The following is a 24745-nucleotide window of genomic DNA, read 5'->3' on the forward strand; positions in this document are numbered from 1 at the left end:
GTCAGCTAGGTCAGTCAGACTGGACTGTGAGATATTAAAACACTGGAGTTTATAACAGTTGTTAAAAAGCTGCTTCTAACTGCGTAGATCGGATTAGAGTCTGATTATAGAATCTGATACTAAAAATAGGGATTTTATTGCTGTTCACTGTTGGAATTCGCACGTTTTACCGAAGTTGCGGGTCGGACAGGATCAGATCAGATTGGGATCGACCAGTAGTCAGAATTAGAAGATTTGGATCAGATCATGGAGCAAGAAACCTTGATTGGGACATCCCTACTTATGAGGGGCAGTGGTGGCTCAGCGATAGAGCACAGGGCTATTGATGACAGGGTTGTGGGTTCAATACCCGGGCTCGGCCAGCTGCAACTGTTGGCCCTTGAGTAAGGCCCTGTTCCCCAGGTGCTGCAGCAATGGCTAAACAGGGTTAAACAGCTCCAGTTCCCGCTTCGTTTACATCAATGCATTCCTCCTTACGGACAACGCACACACTTTTCCTTCAATAAATCCAATGACAAAACGTCCGCTGTATTAGAGCAATGCAGATAATCGAGATGCCCAGCGATAAGGCTCCCAAATAAAATAAATAAATAATAATAAAAAAGTGTCACCCAGGGCCATGTTTTATAGTTTTCTTTTATTTAGACAACCCAAATAAAAGGCACATAAAACATTGCGCATGTTTACATAATTATTTCTGACAAACATACATTTAAAAAAAATGTAGGAATGTTTTCCTTTCTGCTACTCAGAAAGCCTAGTCTTCATATATACAAAATTACCGTTGTTAATGTTCTAATACAAAAGTTTTTTTTGTTTTTTTTTGTTTTTAATTTTATAAAACGTTATCTTGCTTTTTTTCTTCTTTCACGTGTCTATTTGTACTGTAACTACCACATCCTCAGAGCTAAACTGCTTTGTTTTTTTTTTGTACAAAGATATACATTCAACTGCCTTCACAGGGTTCGAAACAGTCAATTAAAAAAAATGACGTCCGACTTAATTCATACTGGTCAATTCATTGCATTTCAAGATGGGTTTGAATTTGGCAAAGAGGCAATTGTTATGCATGGATTTTTCTTTCCTTAAAAAAATAAAAATAAAGAAAAATAAAAAATATGCATATAAGCAATACTTTCTCTCCGTTCCACAGACAGAGACAGACAGACAGACATTCTCTTTGAACCTAACTCAGGAACGAAAGAAAATAATAATAAAAATAAATGCAAGTAAAACTACCACATGCATGTGTTTCTTCTTTTCTCTGTGATAGAACATAATGCCTTGCACAAAGCGGGCACTGACCTTTGCCCACTTTACTGACTGTAGCAGGACAAACTACTGGGGGACCCGAGAAGACACGCGCACAAAAAAACAAAACAAATCTAAATTAGTGTTTTCACTACCGGTCACTCGCTTCCTCATCATTTTGCCTGAGTGACAGACCACGCAAGCGGCGCAGCAAGTCACATGACCTTTAAGAATAAACAAACAAACAAAAAAATTAAAACAAACACAAAAGCTGTGCACCAACAGTGGTCAACACAGTGTACCTAGTATCACATTGGCAGGGCTTCGAACCCTCGTAGTGACTCGACGGTGGACGTGTCCTTCCAGACCCGTCCCCTTGGAAAATAAAGTGTGTTCGAAAGTAGTTCAACTCCTGAGTCCAAATGTCGGCAGACCAGCGGAGGGACCGGCACCCAAGGCAGTGGTGCTCTGGAGAATCGTGCCAGACCTAGGGCAGGTCGTGGGCCCACAGTGGACCTGCGGTGGGCCTCTAGGCTTAAGAAAGACTACCAAGCGCCCCCCCCCCCCCCACCAAAAAACAATGGGAAGGGGGAGGAAAGAGTCAATGGAGTCAGATGAAGGACCAAGATGGAAGCATTCCATAAATAATGGACGGTGAAATCAGTCAGTCATTGTTGAAGTTCTTCGGTCCCCCCAGGAAGAAAAAGGGATGCATGAGATAAATATTTACAACAAAAAAAACTGGAAAAATTAAAAAAAAGGAAGCGAACAGTTCACTGGGTTCACCGGGTACATTTCCTGAGCAGAACGTCCATACTAACAGGGTCCTTGGAGAAAAATAAAGTGTGAAAAGATCCTACGAGTTAAAAACAAGGGTATATAAAACACTACGTACTAATTTCTCTGTCGACTTGATAAAAAGGCCAAATAAAACTTTTCAGATGGTGTACATTTTTGCCAACCACTAGATGGCCCTGTTATACCTAGGCTGGCTACCTAAACACTCAATTTTGATCTCTGATAATACTGTTTTTATACTAGGGATATGCTTTCAGTGCAAGATTCCTCTGTTCCTGTTTTAAAAATAAAATAAAATAAAAACCATGAGTAAACAAAGCACACCCCAGCCATCCTTAAGAAACGGAGCATAAACAAACAAAAATAATAACAGTCATGACCAACAGTGTCCTAACACCGCTGCTAAAGAAAAAAACTAATCTTTAAAGATTCTCCATTGTAGTTGGTGAGAACACAATGAGCCAGCATAGGCAACTGTACAAGATACAAGTCACTGTACCTCAAATCATAAAACACTTATAACCCGCCCCTTTCCATAAAACCCAAAAACCCTTAAAACAAATCCCTCCCAATGAAAGCCTGTCCCTTTTCAACGCATTTCCTACAAAACAAAAATTAAATACTGATTAGGAGACTACAGCTAAACTCAAAAGAACACCCATCGCTCTGACGGGGGGCAAAAATGAAAAATGAAATGTAAAAAATAAAATCAGCACTTATTGCATTTGTCCTTTTAAAAAAAAAACAAAAACAAAAAACCTCGCCAGTCACCAAGGTCTGCGTGCTCAGTGTTGCTAAAGAGTCGTCCAACTCCCTCAGGTCGTCGGACCTTATTTTTCGCACATCACAAACGTCAACTAGGTAAGAAATCCTTCAGAGAGAAGAAAAAACCCTCTCGAACATGTAGAAAACGCCATCAGCTCAGCTTGGTTTGTGATGCAGCTGGATGCCTGCGATGCAGCTGGATGCTTCCAACCACACCGCAAGAGTAAACACACTCTCAGGGTTTTGGGAGGGCTGTGGGGAGGGAGGTGGGGGTGCAGGCTCGGGTCAGGGAGTGCAGGGCGCAGGTCGGCTGGTAAGGAGAATCAGGTTCAAGTTGGGAGGCTTGAGGAGTTTGTTCTGCCTCGTTTACCAGGGCGGCGAGGAAGGCAGGACTTGGGACAGAAAAGGCATGCTTTCCATGGGTCTCATGGCGATGTTCAGGGGCCCCGCGATGTTCATGGGCATGGGAGTGGTGATGGCCACTGGGTGGGCGATGTTCATGGGCGCCGTGGCGGGGATGTTGACCGAGGCGATGTTCACCGGCCCCGTGATCGTGACCGGGTGCTGCAGGCTGACCGGAGAGGTGATGTTCACCGTGTTGGTGGTGATGTTCATCTGCGCGGCGATGGTGACTGGGTGGCTGGTGTTGCAGCGGTTCATCGCCGAGGTGATGGGGGCGGAGATGGTGACCGGCGTGGCAGAGGCGGAGTTGCAGACTTCGTTGCTGTCTAAAAAAATACAGAAGAGAGCGACAGAGGCGTGTTTAAGGGTCTTGAAAGCTTTCCTCCCCATTCCCACCCAGCCCTGGTAAGGCTAGAAGTCTACAAGTCAATCGTCAACCAAATCCATTCCCAAAACTTCTCTTGACCTGCTCATCTTTGCAAAGACTTATCGATGTGGTTTAGGCTAGTGGCTGTCAAGACTTTTGCTCTACCCTTGTGTATTGGAGCAAAGATCTGGACCAACCGGGGCTGCTTAAGACCATTTTGAGAACCACTGCTTTAGAGCCCAGTCATGGATTTTAGATCACTACACCACATCAAATCAACCTTAATGAAGATCTGAGGGTGGTGCGAGTGTGTGCAGAGACGTGTGAGAGCATGTATGCATGGAAAAGATGTTTGCTGGACACCTTAGCCTCATGTCTCCAGCATAAAATAAAATGGAAGCAAAACAGACACCAAACATGTCTTGGCTGACTGAACTGGATCTGGGCTAAGCTGAGAATTGCACATATTGGATTTTCAGCCAAACCATTCCTTTACCATTATGGTTTACAAATCTCAAACCTCAGTGATTTTATAATGATTAGTCACCAAACAATTAAACGAGTCATGAAAACGCAAATTTCATAACACGTGACCATTTCCACAGTTGAGAAATAGACATGTTTCTACACTCAGTCACTAAAAGTGGTCCCTGGCATCAGCTGAACGAAATCACACACCTTCACTGCCCTTTCCTGGAGCATAGCAATAGCGATGCGAATAAATAAACAAATAAATAAATAAAAAGAGCATAAAATCAACTGTTGTGTCCCAGAACGTGTTTGTTTATGTGCCGTTTCCCCCATGCCCTGGGTTGATGTTTCACATGAATCTACTTGTTTACCTTTTCGCAGACCTGAGGTGTTCCACTGCCAGTCCCCTATTCAGAAATACAGACACAGAGTGTTATGATGGCCAGCCAGCCAGGGCTGAGAGGGCAGAGGCTTGTGAGTCTGGGTGCCCCCCGTCCGGCTGGCTGTGCAAAACAGCCTTGTTACGGGAAGGTAAGGGGGGGTGGGCAGGGGTGCGTCATCTCGCGCTACACCAGGCTTGGAGCCAGGGGACTTAATATAAAGTGTCATCATGTCACCGTAGTATTGCGTCACACTGCCACTCCGCAACTCCATGCACCGAGACACAAATAACCCTAGGTAGGGGCAAACGCTTGTCCACGAATTAAGGTAGAGGACAGAAGACTTGTGATACCTGTGTGATCACTGAGCTATGGGTAATGCAATATAAAGGGAGGAGATTACACCTAATTGCTGGCGCCATCCTGCAACTACATCGGTCTATATGACTACATAGCATAAGCATGGCAGATCAATGTACATATCAATGACTCAAGAATAAACATTTTTTTTGGGGGGGTGGGGGGTGGGCTGATTACAAATCACAGAAATCACAGGAATTAACACACAGCAAAGAACGCAACACAAGTCAGACGTTTAAAGAGGAATTCCACTGATTTTTCTGAGGTTCAGCATAATTAAATGGTTAAGATGTAAACAAACTGTCACTCAGAGTGGTTTGGAGTGAAATGGTTTCCATCCCCGCTGTAAACAAATCCAGGTCTCTAGAATGAACCATTTCACTCCAGCATCACTCTGAATGAATTGATCAAGTCAAGAAAAATAAGAGTAAAAAAAATAAAATAAAAATCAGAGGAAATCACTCGTTTAGTACAGTTCATCATGATCAGACAGAATGAAGGGTGGTATGGATGAAATGGATGGAAGAAAGGAACTACACTACATGGTTTATGAAGGAAACTTTAATGAATTAAATTAGAGTCCACAGCAACAAAAACACCAGAGAAAGTGCATCATCCATCCACGCACGAGAAAGCCAGAGTCAGCACCATGATACTTAGCAGCGACCCAGTTTAATGGGGGTCTGCGGATAACCTTTGAAATGATCTTCTAAAATGTGAACCACACAGCAGATTCTCTAATGATCCTAATCCACCCAGCTGCATTAAAGAAGGGCGTCAGCCACAGCGTGCAGCCTAAAGCCACTCCATCAAACTGCAGGAGAGAATTAAGCAGCTGTTCTACGAAGCCGCATGATGCAATCAGTCGCTGGCCTGCGCCTCTACTTGCAGTGCATTTTAATCTCAACGCTGTCCTCATAAGGTGACTAGGGCGGGCAGCTAAGGTCCTGGTCCGCGTGCGGCACTGCCAACATCCCAATGCCAAGCTGAGCTAATTTAAGGAATGTCCCGGCAAGCCCAATGCAATTAACGGGAGACAACAGAAATGTCAAGGCCAAAAGTAGACACTACAAGCCCTACAAATCCAGATCTGATCCCAGATCCTGATGTTCCTAGATAAATCAAGGAATCACACTTTCAGCTGAGCAAGAGGTTTCTTTCCTCCCAAGAGCTGGTTACAGGGGCCATTGGACGGGAGTGGGGAGGAAAAAAAAAAAAAAAAAATCTTTAAAGTCTGCCCTGGAGCTCTCACACACTTCCAAAGCAAACCAGAGCATATCTGAACAGGCCTGAGGATGCAGTTCTCTCAGATACATCAGCAAAGGTGGTCCCGACTGAGAGCGAGAGGGAAAGAGAGAACGCCACAGAGCAAGATAGAAAGATGCACAGGAGTGAGAAAGCCTAAGTAAGTGGGACAAAGAAATGCACAGACAATACAAATGTAAATGTAATGTCAATAAAGCAACTGAAATTGAAACTGAACTGAAAGGAGCAGAGAAAGAGGCCCAAGAGAAATCAGAAAGAAAGGGCGGAGGGAAGACACAGAGTAGTGCAGGGCAACAGCACCTCAGGATCACGATCACCTGAACACTTTACCTTGATTAATGAACGACTATATAAGCTGCTCGAGTTGCTCAGTTGGCTCGGTGTGAGTTCTAACCTATGTTTCTTTAATGTCGCAGATTGGATGGAGCGGAGAAACGTGCCTACATGTGCAGTAGTACATATTTTAAGGGAAGAGTACATGAACACACAGTGGGGAAAGTACTAAGAATTAAAATAGCATAGTGGACATCGACAAGATTACAAAGACTAGAGGTTCAAAACGTCGATTTCTGATGAATTGCACAGAACTAACGTAGATGAAGAGGAAGAAGTGATGGGGAAGCACGGAAAGAAGGATCAAGCCAGCATAATTAAAGCCAAAAAAGAGGATAAAGAAAAATGAGGAAAAGAAAAAGGGGAAAAAAAATATATATATATTGAGAGCAAAAAAGGAGAGAAACAAGGCAAAAATAAAGAGCAAAAAAAATGAGGACTGAAGAAAAACAAAGGATGAAAAATAAATAAATAAATAAATAAATAAATAAAAAGATTTTAGAAAGTGAGGTGCGTGGAGCCCGAGGGGGAGAAACATAAAAAACAAACAAATAAATAAATAAATAGAAAGACCAAAAGCGCACGAGAGGCAGCCAGCTTTCCCAGTTTGGCTCCTCCTTGAGAAACAGGGTTCAGCCGGACCGAAATGCCACAGCGCTCAACGCACCAGACTCCCAAACACACTGTAGATCCACTGCATCGTGGAGAGGGGGGACGTGGGAACTAGGCTACGTCAGGATGAAGTGAATATTAGTACAAGAAAGTTGAACTAACAGTTAGAACTACGTAACTGATCCCACATCAGGATCAGGAGTGGTACTGTAGGAGTCGGGCAGGAAAGCCGATCTGGGATTACCATGATTTCATCAGCTCTCCCACTCGGGGACTCTCCCAACACCAGTCGAACTCGAGAGCGCGGTTTGATGGGGGGGCGGGGGAGCGGCGGACTTACCTTTGTTGCAGTTGTTGTTGAAGTTGGTTTGGCCGTGTGTCTTTAAATGGCTGGTGATGTAGGCGGCGCTGAGCATCTTCCCACAGATGTTGCAGGTGACCTTCCCTTCGTGCCGGATCATGTGCGAGCGCAGTCTGTCTTTGGTGGCGAAGGCAGAAGTGCAGGCCTGCAGATGGGCAGAGAATACGGTCATCAGTGCGGCGGTAGGCTGTGGACGTCCCTGTAAGACTTTTTACTCTAGACTGCATAGATCGTGAAAACCTGTGAGCTGCCTGAGGGCTGCAGTGTTTTACGGCATGTGCTGAGCTTAAACAACATACTTTAAAATGCGGCAATACTGTGTATGTGACAGAAATGACACTTCTCATACCGTTACTTGGCATTTGAATGGTCTCTCTGAGGAGTGCACATGTTTGACATGGCAGCTGAGATGATCAGGCCTGAGGGAGGGAAAAAAAAAAATAGGTAAGTTATGGATGCAGTAAAAGTAAACCCAGTAGTTTCTCACTTTCTGAAACCAGGTTTTTCAAGAACAAACTAAAAATGAATTTTGGATTCTTGGATCCAAATTCCTGTAATACACAAACTGGCCATCATATTTTAACATAGGCAATTTTAGAACACTGCAAACTACAGGGAAATGAATACATTTATAAAATAAATATTATTAAAGATTATTAAAAGACAAACAGATCATTACACTCTTTATAACGAAGCACATAGACAGTCAGAGTTCAGACCGGATGATATCTGTGATTGGGCTCGCGAGTCTAATCACTGGGAGACTTCAGGTTTAATGTTGGTGAAGTCCCAGAGAGAACATTTGTAAAGTTTGTTGTTCTGCACCAGTAGACCCAGACTTGAGCTTAAAGTTTTTACACTGAACGCGGTGGTAAACGCTGGGGTCGCCGCTAGCGCTCGTGCAAGCTGCTGTCCACACTAATTGTGGTTTGCAGAATGCTTGCCAGTTGGCCGCAAAAGTGGTGCTCTTAGTAGCTTAGGACGATCTGCAAATGTGTACTAGTTAACAGACAGCAAGTTAGCCTGAAGTTTATTTCATATTATTTTTCTTTTTCTCAGCTAGTTTCAACGGTTGGTAACCACAAACCTGGAAGACCAGCTTGGGCCAACACCTGCTTCCATACTGAACTTTTTTTATGATGAGTAATGACAGAGCTGGGCAATATGGCGTTATTTTATTGTATTGTTATAAATTTATCATAAAACACAATATAGCATATTGAAGATATTGTTAGTGCCTAATAAACACTGATGAGCTGTAGGTTTCATTGCAAACCGTGTAATTAGGCTGGTTTAATTAGATGAAGAGCAGCAGATGCTGAATAAAAATGACCGTATTCAGTCTGGGTGAGTAAATAATAGTTTTCAGGAATCTGTTGCTACTGATGTATTGAGTGTGTGGTTACATGTGTACTGATTAATATCGTGTATTGAGAGAAATGTCTTTAAAATATCATGATATAGTATTTTTACCATTTTGCCCAGCGCTAGGTCACAATCATTTTTCATAAACCAGCATTTACTCCAAGTTGGAGGGAACTACTAGATGTACCCTATGATCTTTAGACAAGACACAGGACAAGACACCTATATTTATCCGTTGTGTTGGACACAGATGGAATTTGGCCTACGCCTTTAACCCACGCAGTGAACACACACACACACACACACACACACACACACACACACACACACACACACACACACACACACACACACACACACACACACACACACACACACACGACAGTGAGCACACGTGCCCAGCGCCTGGCAAACAGAGAGGGTTAAAGGCCCTGCTTAAGGGCCGGACAGTGCCAGCTTGCCGAGCCCAGGTATCAAAACCATAACCCGGTCATCTGTATCCCGGTGCCCTAACCGCTGAGCCACCACTGCCCTACTGCTCTCCTATTGGCCACGCAGATTCGGCCGATGTGTGGCACAGGAGCGCTGAAACTCAAGAAAACATTTATTACCATATCAATAAACAGTCATCATACTAGCCTCCTCCACTGACAACTTCATTTCAGTGTATACTACATGTATATATCCAAGTACTCGATATTGGCCTTGAACGTGTTAAAGCCACATGTTAAAATCAACACTTTCTGTTGTAAACCTCAAGGCAGATCTCATTCAGCGATCAGACGCATCCAGGTGTTAAAACAGTCGCACCAAACAAGGCGTCAACAGAGGAAACGTTGTCAATCGTCCCACACCAGAGTGCATTTTTAACCAAGCCCCTGCAGCATTCTCTCTCGCTTGCTTTAATGAAAAGCACTAACGGAGCAATTCAGGGTTTATTTTAATCACTCCGAACCTGCCAAACCCGAACACACGCTGAGGCGCTCAGCGCTTCAATTAAAAACAGCTCACTTTAAAGCCTAGTAGGTTTTAAAGCAACAAAATATATATATCGCTGCTGTCACCATTAAAACGTGTACCTCCGAGATGCCAACTTTACAGGAGAATGGGGGGAAAAAAAACCCTCAAAAGAAGTAAAAATTATTGCGGCATTTCTATTGGTCCATCATGAAATTATGATACACAAAGAACTGAGTCGGCCAATAGTTTTCGTATCAAGATTAATATTGGAAGAGAAAAAGGCCTCTCTCCAGCTGACCGACCTCTGAAAGCAGGGAGACTCCAAAACCCTCATGCTTAACCTGGTCAAGCAAGGTGGCAGGTGTGGGTGTGTGCACGTGTGTGAGAGAGTAGGAAAATGCATTAACGGAGGAAACACAACCAGCCGTTTGCCCTCTCGAAGACGCCCTGTGCCAGCTGGTCACGGGAGGGCCAGTTTCACACTGGCTGTGCTTCTGCTGCTGAGGAGAGGAGTCAAGTGGGATCTCCTCAGCGGTGCGGTGAACTGGAATGGCCGCCTTTCCCTCCCCCTCCCTCGCTGACTTGCTGTTGGCTGAGGAGAACGGTGGCTCCCAGACAGGAGGAGACTACAGTCATGGCATGCTGACACTCGAGAGTAGTGTGCTTCTCAGCCAAGTTCTTCTTCAACAACAACAACAACCTGCAGCATGGTGTCACAGATATACAGATTAAATAGATAAACAAAAAGTGTGTGTGTGTGTGTAGAGGGGGGGGGGCTGAGATGAAACCCTCTCCATCCTGCTCTGCTATTTATCCTGTCTCTGTCCCGTTACAGACAGAAACGCTCCACCAGCCCGGGAACAGTTGGCGGGCTAAAAACGGATCCTTTCTTCTCAGCGCTCCGACTTGCATTGCTCACCCCAAAATTAATCCTCAGATTATTAGTCACGCAGTGCCGCGAGCTGGAACAGGATGTGGAGGGAGTCGGAGTGACGCATTCGGCCTTCGTCGCTGCCTGGAAATAGGGAGGGATGATGCAGCATCGTTTGCTCTTAAAGAAGCCACAAACCCGGGAACGAAGTATGTGTGGTCCACAGGGACTGCAACCGTGAGCAAGAGGAAATCCCAGACTCCTGTCTCACCGGCCCCATTTTCTATTTTACAGCTTTTTTTTTTTTCATGGCCGAGCTCAACGTAGCCTCAGCGTGACACAGGAATCAAGGCAGCTGGCCCTCGACCCCTCCCCCCACCCGGGCCCAGGCCTAGGCCTGAGAAGGTAGGGGCCGCTCCGGGAGGCAGGCCCAGCCCAGGCCGCCGCGTGCTGGGGAAGCACAAAAGCAGCCAGTCACAACTATTCACTGCAGCTATAAATCAGCCGACTGCAGCCAACAGGAGCTAGACAATGTTAATGTCATATGGAGGAGCAGATGGTGGAGCCGGCTACATCTTTGTACACATATTTCAACACTGGGCGTTAAAGGGGGGGGAGAGAAAGAAAAAAAAAGGGGGAAAACAGAAGTAGACAAAAACACCAACATCTCCATGTTTACTGGGATAAAACAACGTTTTCAAAGTAGCCCGTTACGGCAGGGTTACTCATACCAGACCCCTAAACAACTTAACATTCTTCAAGTTGTTTTACACCCAGTTCATCATCTAATTAGCCTGCCATGATGGGGAAACCGTGCTGGGAAACCCACCCAATATCAGCCCTGACAAATTTGATGCTCAAAGTTTGCTTCTTTAGTTTTGAACTGAAATTACTGATTTATCTAGTCAGTGATTAGAGCCCACAAATTAGCTTTGCGAAAGCTGTATGCCTCAATTATCACACACCTGCCTCAAACCATCCCATTAATTTTGTTTTTCCAATTGAATTTGAACTGAATTTTGTCTCAACGACTCTACAGATCAGTCAGTCTGAGATTGCTCAACAACTCCACAATGTTCAGAGCGAATCTGCAAGGCTGCTTCAATGCCAACTGATGCTCATGACCTTCCATAACTTGTTAGCTACACTAGCCTCACAGCCCTAAAATAGGTTTTGGGAGAGTACTGCAAGAGCAGTTTTCCACCTTAAAACAATGGAAAGTTCCTTAAAGATAGAAGAAAGAGGAAAAAAAAAAAAACACCTTGCTGTAGCACCACAGTGTAGATATACAGTATACGGTCATCTGGATGTGGTACAAGTCTGAACCTCAAGCAGAGATCTTTCATTGAGGAAAAGGTTTCCTGCTCTAAAGGAGAATTCTGCTTTTTCTAAATTCCACAATAATTTTCTTGAGATGAAAACAAAGTTGTTCAGAGAGGTTTGAAGCAAAATGCACGGTTCTACAGAAACCCAACTCTACAGTGGAGGTAGTGAAGGGAACCAAGGTCTGTGATCGTTCACACCTCTGCTGCGAGTCAGTAACTTTCTCATGAACAGAAGGACTCCAAAGCAAATACAGAGACAGCACTTAAATCTGACGCCATACCTCGAGAAGCCTTTCCCGCACACAGAGCAGACGTATGGCTTGTGGACGCCCCCGTCATGTGAGCGCACATGGTACGTCATTCGGTCCTTCCTCTTGAAACGCTGTTGGCAGATGGGGCACTCGAAGGGCTTCTCGTCTGAGTGCGACAGCTTGTGGCGGTTCAGGTGGTAGACGTCGCGGAAGGCCTTTCCACACATCTCGCAGCCGTGGTTCTTCTTCACAGGCTTTGCTGGCTTTTTGGGGGCGCTCTGCTGGCCCACGCCGGCCATCGAGACAGGCGTCATCACGCTGGAGCCGGTGGAGGCAGAGGTGGTGGCTGTGGTAAGGATGCCGGCGATTGTGGAGATGTAGGAAGGGTTCCCGCTGTTCTCCCGTGGCATGGTGGAGATCAGGGGCACCATGGTGGGCGCCGTCTGCGCAGTCTTCTTGGGTCGCGACACCATCTTGACGCCCGTGTGGCACGACTCGTGCCGCCGCAGGTGGTAGCTGTCTCGGAAGGCCTTGTTACAGTAGCCGCAGATGAAAGGCGTCTTGGTTTTGTGCTCCTTCTTGATGATGGGCATTTGCCCCCCGCCGCCACCATTGCCCCCACCGCCCCCTCCACCACCCGTCCCAACGGCCACGTTGTCCTTTAGGAGTTCGGCCGCACTGACCGGGGGCTTCTGGTCCAGTGGGATGGGCATGATGGGCTTCTGGTCCTGCGGCTCAGCCCCGGAGTTCAGCAGAGGCAGCAGGCTGTTGGGGGCCACCTGGTGCTGGTGGTGGAGGGCTTCATTGGCCTGCTGGAGGAAGGAAAAGGAAAGATTGAACACAAACTGTAGGAATCTCACAGGCACAATGTTATTGTAAGTTTGGTGTGGAATGGGTAAAAGTTACTAGTTCTGGTCTTGGCAGCAGTCAGTTCCTAATCTTCATTTACAGATACATCCCCAGAAGAAATATTGGCATTGGTCAGATATTTGATGCATTTATTAAACTCCAGAAAGTCACGTTTCTGCATTTCATACATAATGTATCAGCATCTAAATCGAAAAGCACCAGTTATCAGGATTGGGCCAACGTTCCTAGATTACGGCTGCCACCCTTGACTCTTAAGAAGGCTCTTTGCGCATTTTTACATGCAATATTTATTAAGGAAACCCCTGAGGTTGGGCGTGTAGGTGGGGGACCAAACCACGTCAATTCTCTTAGAATATTTAAAACTAACGCCGGGCTGTCTCTAATAAAACTACACAATCTCGAAAATGGGCCACATCCTACACATCTCAGAGAAAGGAAAGAAGCAGCATTGTCAGCGGAAGCAAAGTCAGCCAAATGTGCTTACGGCAGCGCAATGCAGATGACAGGTAGAGAGCGCAGAGAGAAAAACAAAGTGTGGGCTTCCCCTGGTTGCCCCCAAAAGCACAAAACTGCATTCAAAGCACAGTGAGGTCTTGAGTATTACTCAATCTCATAATGACGCCTTTGTCTTTTGTTCCGCAGTCTAAAATAATAAAATAAATAAATCTACATCTCTACACACATTGACATGATGTATGTACAGGCAGAGCAGTCAGAAGGGAAATGAATCATGCATGGTTTATGTCAGCTTCAGATTGGTCCACTTAATGAGCGCTGACTAAACACAGCTACCTCACAGGTGATAATGCTCACCAGCAGCGGCAGCTGCTGAAGCTTAAGGGTTTGGGATGGGTGGCCCCCACTTGTTTCATGGCATCATTCAGAGGTATTAGGTGGTATTCAGTATTCCCAATAAATGTTAAACCATCAATTTGACCATTACAAATGTTAAACTGCCCTGAACCAGCATAGAGCAGCTGTTTAGCATTAGCTTAGTTAAGATAAGATAACAGTCTGCTCACCACAGCGACTGCTGCTGAAAGGAACAGGCTGAATTTAAATCCGTAGCCAATTTGCTAAAGCCTGACTTTGCTTAACTAGCTCTGCTACAGGTCTACTTTCTAGGATTTTACCATACTTTCTAGTAGGCTAAAGGCCATGTTTTAGCTAACTGAGGCTCAAATCAGTCACGTTTAGAGGATAAAGCTTCATATCGGATTTTTTTTTTTTGGTGCAATCACTAATCGGTGAGCACAGCGCCTCCCACCCTGTGGCTTGCTTAAATGCAGATGGGGAAACTAGCTTATTTTGCCAAGTACTAGACAGACAGAAATCCGACAGACAAGTCGTAATTATGAAACTCTGTCTTTACGTCAAGACATAATTTCTGTATTTACAATTATACTACCCAAACCTCCACTTTAAAAGAGATCCTTAAAATATGCAGAAATTTTGCCAAATTGTTTACAGAGACGTAAACAGATTTATTCAGAGTGGTTTGGTGTTAAATTGCTTATTGCAGGGGTGAAAGGACCCAGGGGTTGTGGTGAAACGTCGATATTTCAATTGCTATCCAAAATAGCCTGGTGTTAAGAGTCAAACACCTCAAAAAGCCACCTCACAAGCATCTGGTTCCCGTCACCACTGATGTGAACCATTCTGACTCATTGCATTTCTCTACATTGCACCTCAAACAACCGTGAATGGTTTTGTTAACATCTTTTCTGCATGAAACCCTTGCACTGGCCTCCCAATATCCATCCCTGCCCTGCCTATGAACTCTACTACCAGATCACAGCTGAGGGAGGGAAGGGGAGGGACAGAACAGCGTGTGAATGAGGAAGAAAGTGAACAAGTGCAAGAGCGAGAGCGAGCGAGAGCAGCGGTGGGTCTAATGCCCATTCAAAAATAGAGTGATTCATTCCAGGCGCATGTGTGGAAGTGGGCACAGCGCTCTCAGGCTGACGGAGCAACAGCGCGGCCCTGGTCAGCATTTCCGCCAGTCTGCCTGATGAGCAACGATGAGTGCAATCTGTTTAAGCTCCTGAACAAAAACAAGCTGCAAAGAGAAGCAGCAACACTCAACACTCCTTAAATTTGGGACATCTCCCCGATCAGTGTCCTCACACCCCTCACAGACACTAGACATTTTTGGCCAATCAGTCAATCTGGCATTTCTTGTTAGGAATGATTCAGTCAGGCAGCTGAATTGCTCTGGGGTGGTGGGACAACCCCAACAATAGCTGCACATACGGAGAGAACCCATAGCACAGAAAAAAAAAAAAAAGAGGGGGTCCTTCTGTGCCGGGTATCCTACAGAGGGGTTAGAAATAGTTCTGGGCATTCTCAGCAGCCTGGCTCGAAAGCAGGCCGCTGCCACTGAAGCTTCTAAATTGGGCCGGTGCAAACCGATCCCACCAGCTATGACGTAGCGGACGGGACACGTGACCGCAAAAGTAGCCGACTCCTGTGGAGCGGGTGGCAAGGCGAGAATGAGATCAGCGCAAACTCTGAGGTGAGGCAAACCGGACAAGCAGAGAGTGCAAGAGAGAGAAGGAGCAAAGGAGCGACCACACAGAAGCTTCGGAGCAAGCCATTTGCCCTCAGGAGGAGGGGGAGGTTGGGAATCTGCGGTAGGAGGAAATGAGGGCCGCTCCGCTGGTGACCCCGCAGCCGAGAGGCTTGTTTATGATAGCACCAGGGAGGACATCCATCTTCGCTTTCAATCGCAGAGCCGTCTCAGTCACTGTGTGGCCTGCGGCCGGGCCGGGCGAGCCCTTGGCGAGCCTGTTTACAAAGCCGGGGGGAAAACCTGTCTGAGGCAGAGATCGGAGAACCCCAAACCACAACCACATCACAGCGGTCCTGCCCAAATACCACTTCGTCAAGGAGATGAAAAGCTGTTATCCACAACACTGATACTGCAAAAAACAAACCTCTGACACACACATGCTGCTGAAACCTCCCAAATAGTGCAGTCTTTAAAGCTGAGGCCTTTTCAGGACTTTCCTATACGCTGCAAATCGAAAATGGGTGTGGATTAAACCAGGAATGAGTGAGAGCTGATGGAGGTGGGTATATGTACAGTGTGTGTGTTTTGTGCTACAAAACCAATAAGAATCAAACTGATCAATCAATACTGATCAGAACTGATTAGACAATAAGTAGTCTAAATTTTATGTCAAGCTGGCTTGGACTGCACTTCCTGGAAGAAATCCACCTGTAACACATTTTGCAAAACGAAGGTGGAGACAAGCTTCATGGGCAGGATGATCAACACCACCTTACATCAATCTGAACGAACAAAGAAATGAGCTCCTACCCCAGAGAGTATTATACCTACATTTCAGACAGATAATAACCCAACCCACTCGTTAGTACTCTCCCATGCACATTATGCAACGCTCCCTACTCTGGCAGTGTAGGGATTGACATGCACAACCAGCCACTGTCTCTTTTCGAACTGCTGCCTATGCAACGCCAACCAAACCAAAGCCTCTTGACGCTTCGGCTGGGAAACGCCTGTGCCGGCCAGCATCAGACTGAAGTGATGTGGGGAGAGCGGGGAAGCCAGCTTCCCATGCGGAGAAAGTATGGCCGATTGTGCTCCCTCGGGCTCCGGCTGCCGCTGGCAGGCAGAATGACCTGCAAAGAACTCTTCACCTTCTGCTTTGTTTGGCTGCCTTATTAAATGTGACCCAACAGACCTTTAACAAGTCCACCCGTGACGATCCACCACCAAGGACAGTGGAAAACAGTAGTAATGAACAAATCCCATGAAATCTGCATCTTGCCACAGGATGGGATGGTTTTTAGTGGAATACAGTACAATGTCCGAAAGCAGCCTTACTAGCTCAAAGATGCTGATAAGAGCAGCAAGTTATGCTCTGAAAGTTCTTGTGTCAATACTCAGCAAAATGTCCTTCAATGATATTGAACCTATATAATACACACGTTCAAGTTATAGAAAAAAATAAATAAATAAATAAAAAAATAAAGGACATAGGGATGTTGTGAACTGATGCCAAACAGATCTGGTTTCCCCTCGGCCCCTACCAGCACCATGAACACCTCATTTAAACATTTAACCAATGATAAATATTTACTTCACTCAGAAAATGCCACGAATGCAAGGCTTAAATGCAAAGCAATGGGGCTTATGAAAGCAAGCCACAGCCATTCATCTTCACGTCTGACGCAAGTCCATGAAAGACTGGTGCTCAAAATACCCCCTCAAAAATCCAGCCGCCTAAAAGGTACCTAATCTTCACACCACAATCAAAGGCAAAAGTACTCTTCCTGCAGTGTCAACCGAGGGTGGTTAAGCTGGCAACAATGTGAAGTACTGTGTAGGAAGGGGAGGAAGAGGAGGAGGAGGAAGGAGGGGGGAGTAAAAAGAAAGACAAAGAAAGATTATTCTATTCAAAAATAAAAACATCTAAACCTCGGTGTTTGACTCCTCAAACACCGAGCATATTAACACACTTTTTCTGCAACTTCAAGGTCGGTCAAAATAGCAGGCCTCGTCAATGCTTCTCATAAGCACTCGCGTTTCCCAACTTCAGAATGAACCCAGACAGATCCTTGCTTGTTTCACAAAGCACAATGCATCCATTGATCACAGTAGCAATTTATTTTGCCTCCGTTTCTGCCTTGCACGTGAACTCACACACCGAGACTAAACAGCACCCCAGATAAAAGCTGTGGAGACATAACACTGAAGGAGAGCCAGAGCACGTGGTTTTGTGGAACAGCTCAGTTACTACTGAAGCCTCAATTCAAGGGAGACCTTTGCTGAAAAGCCGCTGCATTTGAGGAAACGGGAAGGGCGGCCTATTTTTGGTAAGGCCTGATGATCTCTTGGATTGGGCGAACACGTGACCGTTATTCAGACAAAAACTGATCTCAGATAAACATGGAAGTCACAAAATTTGGAGATTTGGGGGAGGCTTTTGAGTTGTGTAATTTGGCGCTATATCTTCTGTCATTTCTTAGCCTAGCTGAAGTTGCGCACCTCTGGTCGGGTAAGCGTTTCACAAATCAGTACATCAATAGCAGCAGCACAGATCTAACATGTCTGCCAAAATACTCAATTAATACATATTTTAGGGTTCCCATCAGTCAAGGCACTTACAATATCCCAGCCCCCCTCCATAGGGTGCCCCTGCCACCCAAAGCAAAAAGGAAACTTGCTGAAAACACAAGCATTCATGAGATCCTGCTGATGAGGGTTCGAACCACGTTCTACCCTTTCAGTAAGGCTATTTGAGCACTGTTAAATAGTTTAGGTTCCACAAAGAACTTTCAAAGGTTCAATCTGAAACTGTAGAGGAACCTTCAAGGAACCTTTTTCCTTTTAAAAACTTTCTATGAAAGATGCTTATTTTTAATAAAGTGAAATGATTGGATTTTAAAGGCAATAAAAAAAAATAAAATAAGAAAAGCTGTGGATTGAAGACCTAAACTCATTTGAGCCTTAACGCTCCTAAAAACATTTTTAAATGCATAATATCAGCAGTGCCTGATACTCCAGATGTCAATATCAGTATTAGAAAACAGTGGGAGAAAAACAAACCTACTTGGGGAGGAAGAAAACAACAAAAACAAAACAAACAAACAAACAAACAAAAAACAATCCGTATTCAACTGCCCACATAATAACCTGAGCAGGTGTGCATCGTTTTTTGAAATTTTCTGGAGTCTCAGAAAGCACCCTCACGTTTGTTCTCCTGCCCCGAGTACAGCATCAGGGGCTTCTTAAACACTTCAGACGGCATGTCTGCACAATAGCGAGCAGGGATGCCACTGGGGGAGAGGGGGGGGGAAAAAAAGGAGCAAGCGCTGGGCTTCTTGCACTATTGTTGTTCAATGGAGCATCCCAAATAGGCGAGGGCCAGCACATATTAGGGTCCGGCCACGGCAACAATCATTTCTTAATCTCCATTATGGCTGCGGCTCCTGCCTAACGGCCTCTCAAAATGGCTCTCCTTGTTCCAGACACAACAGAACACTGGCCAAATAAACTAACCAACCGGACGCATTCACTGGCATTTCTCCTGAAAGTTATTTATAGCAAGGTCTTATCCAAATAATACAGCCAGTCACGTCATTGAGTTTTACTGTGCAAGGTAAGGCCCGTCTCAGAACGGACTTCGGAGAAGGGACGCGAACGAAAGGGCTTAAGAAAGGACACGTAATCACTGAACATTGATAAACTGAGTGGCGCGGCTGCGAACGATGCCACCTATTACTTCAGGATGAACCGCATTTATTCTGCGTACCCGCTCATGTCCACGGGGCTCTGGGAAAGGAGGGCACCGCAATTAAGACGAGCGTGTTGTCTTCCGCAATCGCGAAAGGCCAGGGTTAAACAACTGACCCTTCGCATTTGAGTTCAGTCATCCATCCAGCAGGGCTGGTCTCGACAGGGACTGAGATTGGGGGGGGGGGGCAGAGAAAGAGAGAGAGAAGAAAAATGAATTCCACATTGTACTCCTTATTTCATCTACTCTATTGTTGCGTCCCCCAAATCCGAGCAGTGATGCACTCAGGCCGCAGCAGGGGGTCTTTGTAGGGGAGTCTTCGCTGATTTGGTTCCTCTATTCATGGGCAGAACGGCTGCATTTCTCCACACACCCCTTGGTGAGACGCCTTGCAGATGCAGGGGGACCTGGGAACGTGGACGTTTTAGCTGCGGCTTGCGGGTGGGGGTGATGCCCAACTGTCTGCACACCTGCTTGAGCCAGCACCTTCCAGGATCCTCGCTGTTCTGGTCATCGAGGGGGTATTTGTGGGTCTTAAATCTACTCTACACTCTTTGAGGGTGTGTGTATAAGACTGTAGACAGGCAGCCATGCTCCCAGACACAGGCACGGTGACTGCAGCCTGCTGCGCCTTCACGCCACTCTGACAGTTTTGATCCAAATCGGCTCTGAAGGCTGAGGTCACTCCAACGTAAATAACATCCCAAAACCGAGCTCGGCTCGGGAATAAGCAGGGTTTTTTTTTTTTTGTTTTTTTGAAAAGGCAGCTCGGGCACAATGGAGGGACTGCGCCCGGGGACTAGACTGAACGCTGTAGCACATGGTAATTCATTTTCAAGTAAAGCTTTCTTAAATTTGAATTTGAAAGGAAACAAGAGAAAGTGGAATGGGTGTTTAAGCAAAAGGGGGGAAAAAAAGGACTCAAAAGAAGCCTAGTGCTTTTCATGAAGCGAGGTTAAGGCTGCTGTACTGTACAATCTACACATAACAATAAAATAATAATAAGTTTTCCTTGTTTTGTAGGAACGTTCACATCATTTGTTTTTGCTCAAGCATACTTTTCCACAATGAGCTCATCCTGAACAAATGTTATTTCATTCACTGCCTGACGGAGCAAATTTCCAGACTGATGAGTCGTCCTCTCCTTCCCACCGGCAGAGCCCGGCCTACAGTCAACAGCCTATTAAACACAATCTATTGAAGGGAATATTCGCCCTCATCACTGGTGGCCTAGCGACACAGAAATCATGCTCTCGTTCACCACGAATGCCAGATATAAGGAGCAAAGGCCAAAACTTTAAGCCAATTATTAAAAATAACAATAACAAAAAAAGCTGCCTTGGACATGGGGCGGAAATACCCGTCGGGTCCAATCCTGTAGCAAATCTAGCCTGAAATAGCAACCACGCTGCGAGATGTGATGCGGTTAGCTATGCGTGTTCCTTCCTGTGAGGTTGGTGAGTGTTTGAGTAGTCTGAGCAAGACGGCCTACTTTTGGAAGAAAGCGCTCAAGTGCTTAAACTAAAAACTACAAGAACCAGCTTTGACATAAATAAATAACTAAATAAATAAAATCCGGTTTGGCATCAGCCAAGGAGAAGAAGGAAATTAAACAAACGCTCAAGCAGTCACGCTGCACTTAGAAACGGGTCACGCGGGTGAATGTCGCTCAGGCCATCCAACACCTCATTAACATGCTGGCGTGCTGGAAGCATGCTTAAGATCAATGACCGTAGACGTCTAGAGGAAGAGAGAGGGGGGAGATAATGGAGGGACAGAAAAGAGAGCGAGACGGACTTTTCTCCACCGGGCGGGAAGTGCATGAGTCATTCAGTAGCAGCTGCGCTGTGCCGGTAGCTCCGGGTTTTTGCCGGTAACGGGCTGGCGCCCTTGCTCGCTCGCTCGCTCCCTCTCTCTCTCTCTCTCCGCTCCGCTTCAGCTGAGTAATAAAGGGATTACATGTACTTCCACTCTCTCAGGACTCGCACAATGCCTGCCGTGCACAACCATTCACATGAAAGGACCACCAAATGAAATTCTTTCTCTCCCGCTCTCTTCTCTTCTCTCGAAAGGACCAAGGGTTGCTCCACTGCCCAGGCCCTTGTACGCCGTTGCTCAGAAGTTGGTTCAAGCTGTTAGGCTCTGGCTAATACAGCACTGCGAACTGTTCCAACTTGCAACTGCTGTGATTTCGCCCCCAAGAAAGTTGGCGCAAACTTCACAGCTGCCGGCGCTGGTGCAGGTTCTTATCTTTACGCCTTCCGCTGAAGCTGATAAACCCCTGTTCGGTCAGGACAGAGACCTTAATCTCTACACAAGCAACACTTAAGTCATGCAAACAGAGAGCGGAGAGAGATCGCGCCTAAACGGTAGCATATATGGCCTGACCTTTCACTCCTGGGTGCAACCCAAGGCTGCCGGCAGTCAAGGGTGATCCAAAGGACGTAGGCCTCGCTTCTCCTGCTCACCTCTGAGCAGCGCTTTTAGCTGAAGGTGGTGGTGCAGGAACCACGCCTGCCTACAGCGGAGGTTTCGGGCCGGGGCAATTAGCAGGTAACAGCTGCACTTGCGTGCTTCGCTGGGAATACCGTAGCTCTACCTGTCACAATTACAGCGACGACTTCAAAGCCGGGAGGTGGAGGGGAAAGGAGCTTGCCCCGAGGATACGCATTTGAGCCACTTTAATAATCAATGCTTTTACTTTTTCAAAGTGTGCATGAATGAGCGAGTATGCAATAGAAAGTGACAAACATACACATCTGGCTTCTTTTTGAGTTGCTGCAAAGGACATCTAGGAGGGATCCAATGGATCAAGTGGTCCAATTTCACCTCATGTGGTCTAGCCTTAGCGGACAGTTCATGGAAACCACATTGGCTGCTTTGACGAAGCTACATGACAAGATCAAATCAAAGGATAAATGCGATAACATGGGCCTATAAGACATGAGTTCTATAAAAACGACTACCAAATATTAGTCTGAAATATCCACCGCAAGATCATCCAATGTCAATATCAATCTTCCAACATCATCCTACATCTTTAAATCAGAGACACATCACCCACTTTTTACACCACGCAAATCCAGCTTCTCGAACATCTGACAACTGTGGCACTCATCTTCCAAAGGTTGACCCTTTGACCGCACCATTTCAGATTAATTTCCTCTGCTTTCACAGTTTAGAGAACTGACCGCCGTGACACCAACGCCCATTCACCTAAAAGGACCACCTACGAAATTACCAAGATCTGACCTGCTCGGCTCTGCTTTGCAAGGACTAGTCCAATCCAGTCGACCCCAGCTGCCTGAGACCTATTAATTAAGACCCACTGTTGGGTCAAACTCCTCACCCCGGACTATAATCGGAGCTCACAGAACCTGTGTGATATTCTCTGCCCGTCCAGAGCGAAAGGAATCAGAGCTCTGATGCTAAAGAGCAGGCGGGTCAGCGCTCGCGTTCCTCTTCAGCCCATCCAGACGAGGCATGACATGAAATCAACACCTGGCATTTAGCGAACATTGAGGGAGGAGGGCTGTTTACTACCAAGCTCTGCCAAACCAGCCGATCAGGCGAGCTCGGCGGGCACGGAGGGCACTGAACACCACCATTTCTGTGGTGTTGTTCTTTTAATAGTGAAGCTTCACGTTAAACCGCGGGATCCCTGTTCGGATTTGGCTCTGCCAGATCAGGAGCAGTGCCGTGATCTCTGGGGAATTCTGGGCTGATTTCACAAGTGGATCATTTTCACATGGCTAGCTACATACCGTACGATATATACGTTTACAGCAGGGTTAACATTCAATGTTTGGTTGAGTAGAGTGGATAACACCACCAACACCACCACCACCACCACCACCAACACCACCGGGACAGGGAAGCATACCACACTACACAATAAGAGTCCTTGGGCAATACTCCCAACACTACATTCACACACTGTGTACTAAATGTAACTGGATAAAAGTGCTGCAAATGAAGTAAATTAATACATAATAAACAGTGACTATGCTAATATGCAATTTTAGTCAATAAAATCAACAAAATATGTTATATTACGACGTTGTTACAGGACTGAACACTTAGCCAGCTAACCAACTAACATGTGTTCAACTAGCTAGCTAGCCATCACTACCTATATTAATGCAAGCTTTAGCATATAGCTAGCTATATATTTGAGTAGCTAAACCTGGGAAGTTTAAGATATATATTTAGCTATATAACTAGCTATATTTATTTATTTATATATATATATTTATTTACTCGACTCAACATGTGCCCCATAAGCTCATAGCTAGCGGGTTCCCCACCTCCTATATCTACTATATCTACAAACACCGCGAGTTTTTCGACCATTTTCACCTGTGAAACTTATAACAAAGACTTTTTTTTAAGGGAAACTACAACCAAAGAAAACCCTGAGCTTGTTAAGCACTTAAAAAAGCAGTTTATATTAAAAACGTGGCGTAAAAAGCTGCAGTGCGCCGCTCTGAGGTAAATAGCGGGGTTAGCTAGCTAAGTTAGCTTTAGCCAGCTAGCATCCAAAGTTAGCGCCAACGGTTCGCCCCACATGCAGCCGCCTGGACTAGCTGCCGCTCTGTGAGGCTATAGCTATCCTAGCTGTCTTTGTACCACGCTTGTGATGGTCGGGAAAGAGAAAAGAAGAGGAGAGGAGAAGGGAAGAGAGACGAGGCGACGTTTTTCGACTAACCCCGTTATAAATAAGCCCCGGCAGGGGAACACAGAAACCCACAGCCGGCCAAAAACTCGCATAGCTCGAATTCCTGGAAGCCGCGGATCACGCCGCCGTTTGAATCCCGAAAAGTTAGCCAGCCAGCCAGCCAGCCGAACTACTCACGCGTCCTGCGCCCAGCCGGGAGCCGTTTTCCCCCACATTGCAACCCTTCAACACAAAGGAGAGTCTTCATTCAGTCCTATTTAAAGCCAGAAACGACCAGAAGGAAAGACCCGGAGCGAGGGAGCGAGAGAGAGGGAGCGAGGGAGCGAGAGCGAGGGACCGAGAGCGAGGGAGCGAGACACGGACTCGTATTTGCTCGCTTTACAGACTAAAGGCAGATTTCTGACTAAAGTGAGCGGTTCTAATCCAAGCCTAGAAGACCAGAGAAACGCCCAAAGCCACATTAGTGGATATTTAAGGACTCTAGAGGGGAGAAAGAGGACGGTTTAGGCTCCGGAGTCCCGCTTCTGCCTCGCAGCTGGAAGCCCGGGACGGATGAACCATTGTTTTGCTTGATTTGGAGAAAACCAGCCTCCTAAACTCCAGCCGAGGAGGAGTCGAGACGCTCCCTCAACGATGTTTTTTTTTTCCTTCGGTCTTGTTCATTTCTTTAAGCATCCCAGAGCCCCTTTACGTACCTGAAATAAGAACGAACTCCAGCTCGGCTCCATTGCAACACTTAAAAAAAACCTGCAAGAAATCTACAACAAAGCAGCTAAACATGGCAGCGGCTGCAACT

At 46.0% G+C, this 24745-nt stretch overlaps 1 protein-coding gene across 2 annotated transcripts; it reads right to left on the reverse strand.

The window, feature by feature from the left end:
- Positions 1-622: 622 nt before the first annotated feature.
- Positions 623-24745, reverse strand: vezf1a (vascular endothelial zinc finger 1a). Of its 2 annotated transcripts, XM_072658386.1 has the most exons (6): positions 24645-24745; positions 12169-12950; positions 7716-7785; positions 7346-7511; positions 4426-4461; positions 623-3542 (listed from the first exon to the last, which is right to left on the reverse strand). In XM_072658386.1, exons 1-6 carry the CDS (start codon positions 24675-24677, stop codon positions 3181-3183), a joined length of 1449 nt encoding a protein of 482 aa, XP_072514487.1. In that variant the 5' UTR covers positions 24678-24745; the 3' UTR covers positions 623-3180. The 2 variants fall into 2 exon arrangements, with proteins under 2 accessions (XP_072514487.1, XP_072514488.1); XM_072658387.1 differs by lacking the exon at positions 4426-4461.

The sequence above is a fragment of the Salminus brasiliensis genome, chromosome 16 (genome assembly GCF_030463535.1).
Source record: "Salminus brasiliensis chromosome 16, fSalBra1.hap2, whole genome shotgun sequence".
Classification (NCBI taxonomy): Eukaryota; Metazoa; Chordata; class Actinopteri; order Characiformes; family Bryconidae; genus Salminus; species Salminus brasiliensis.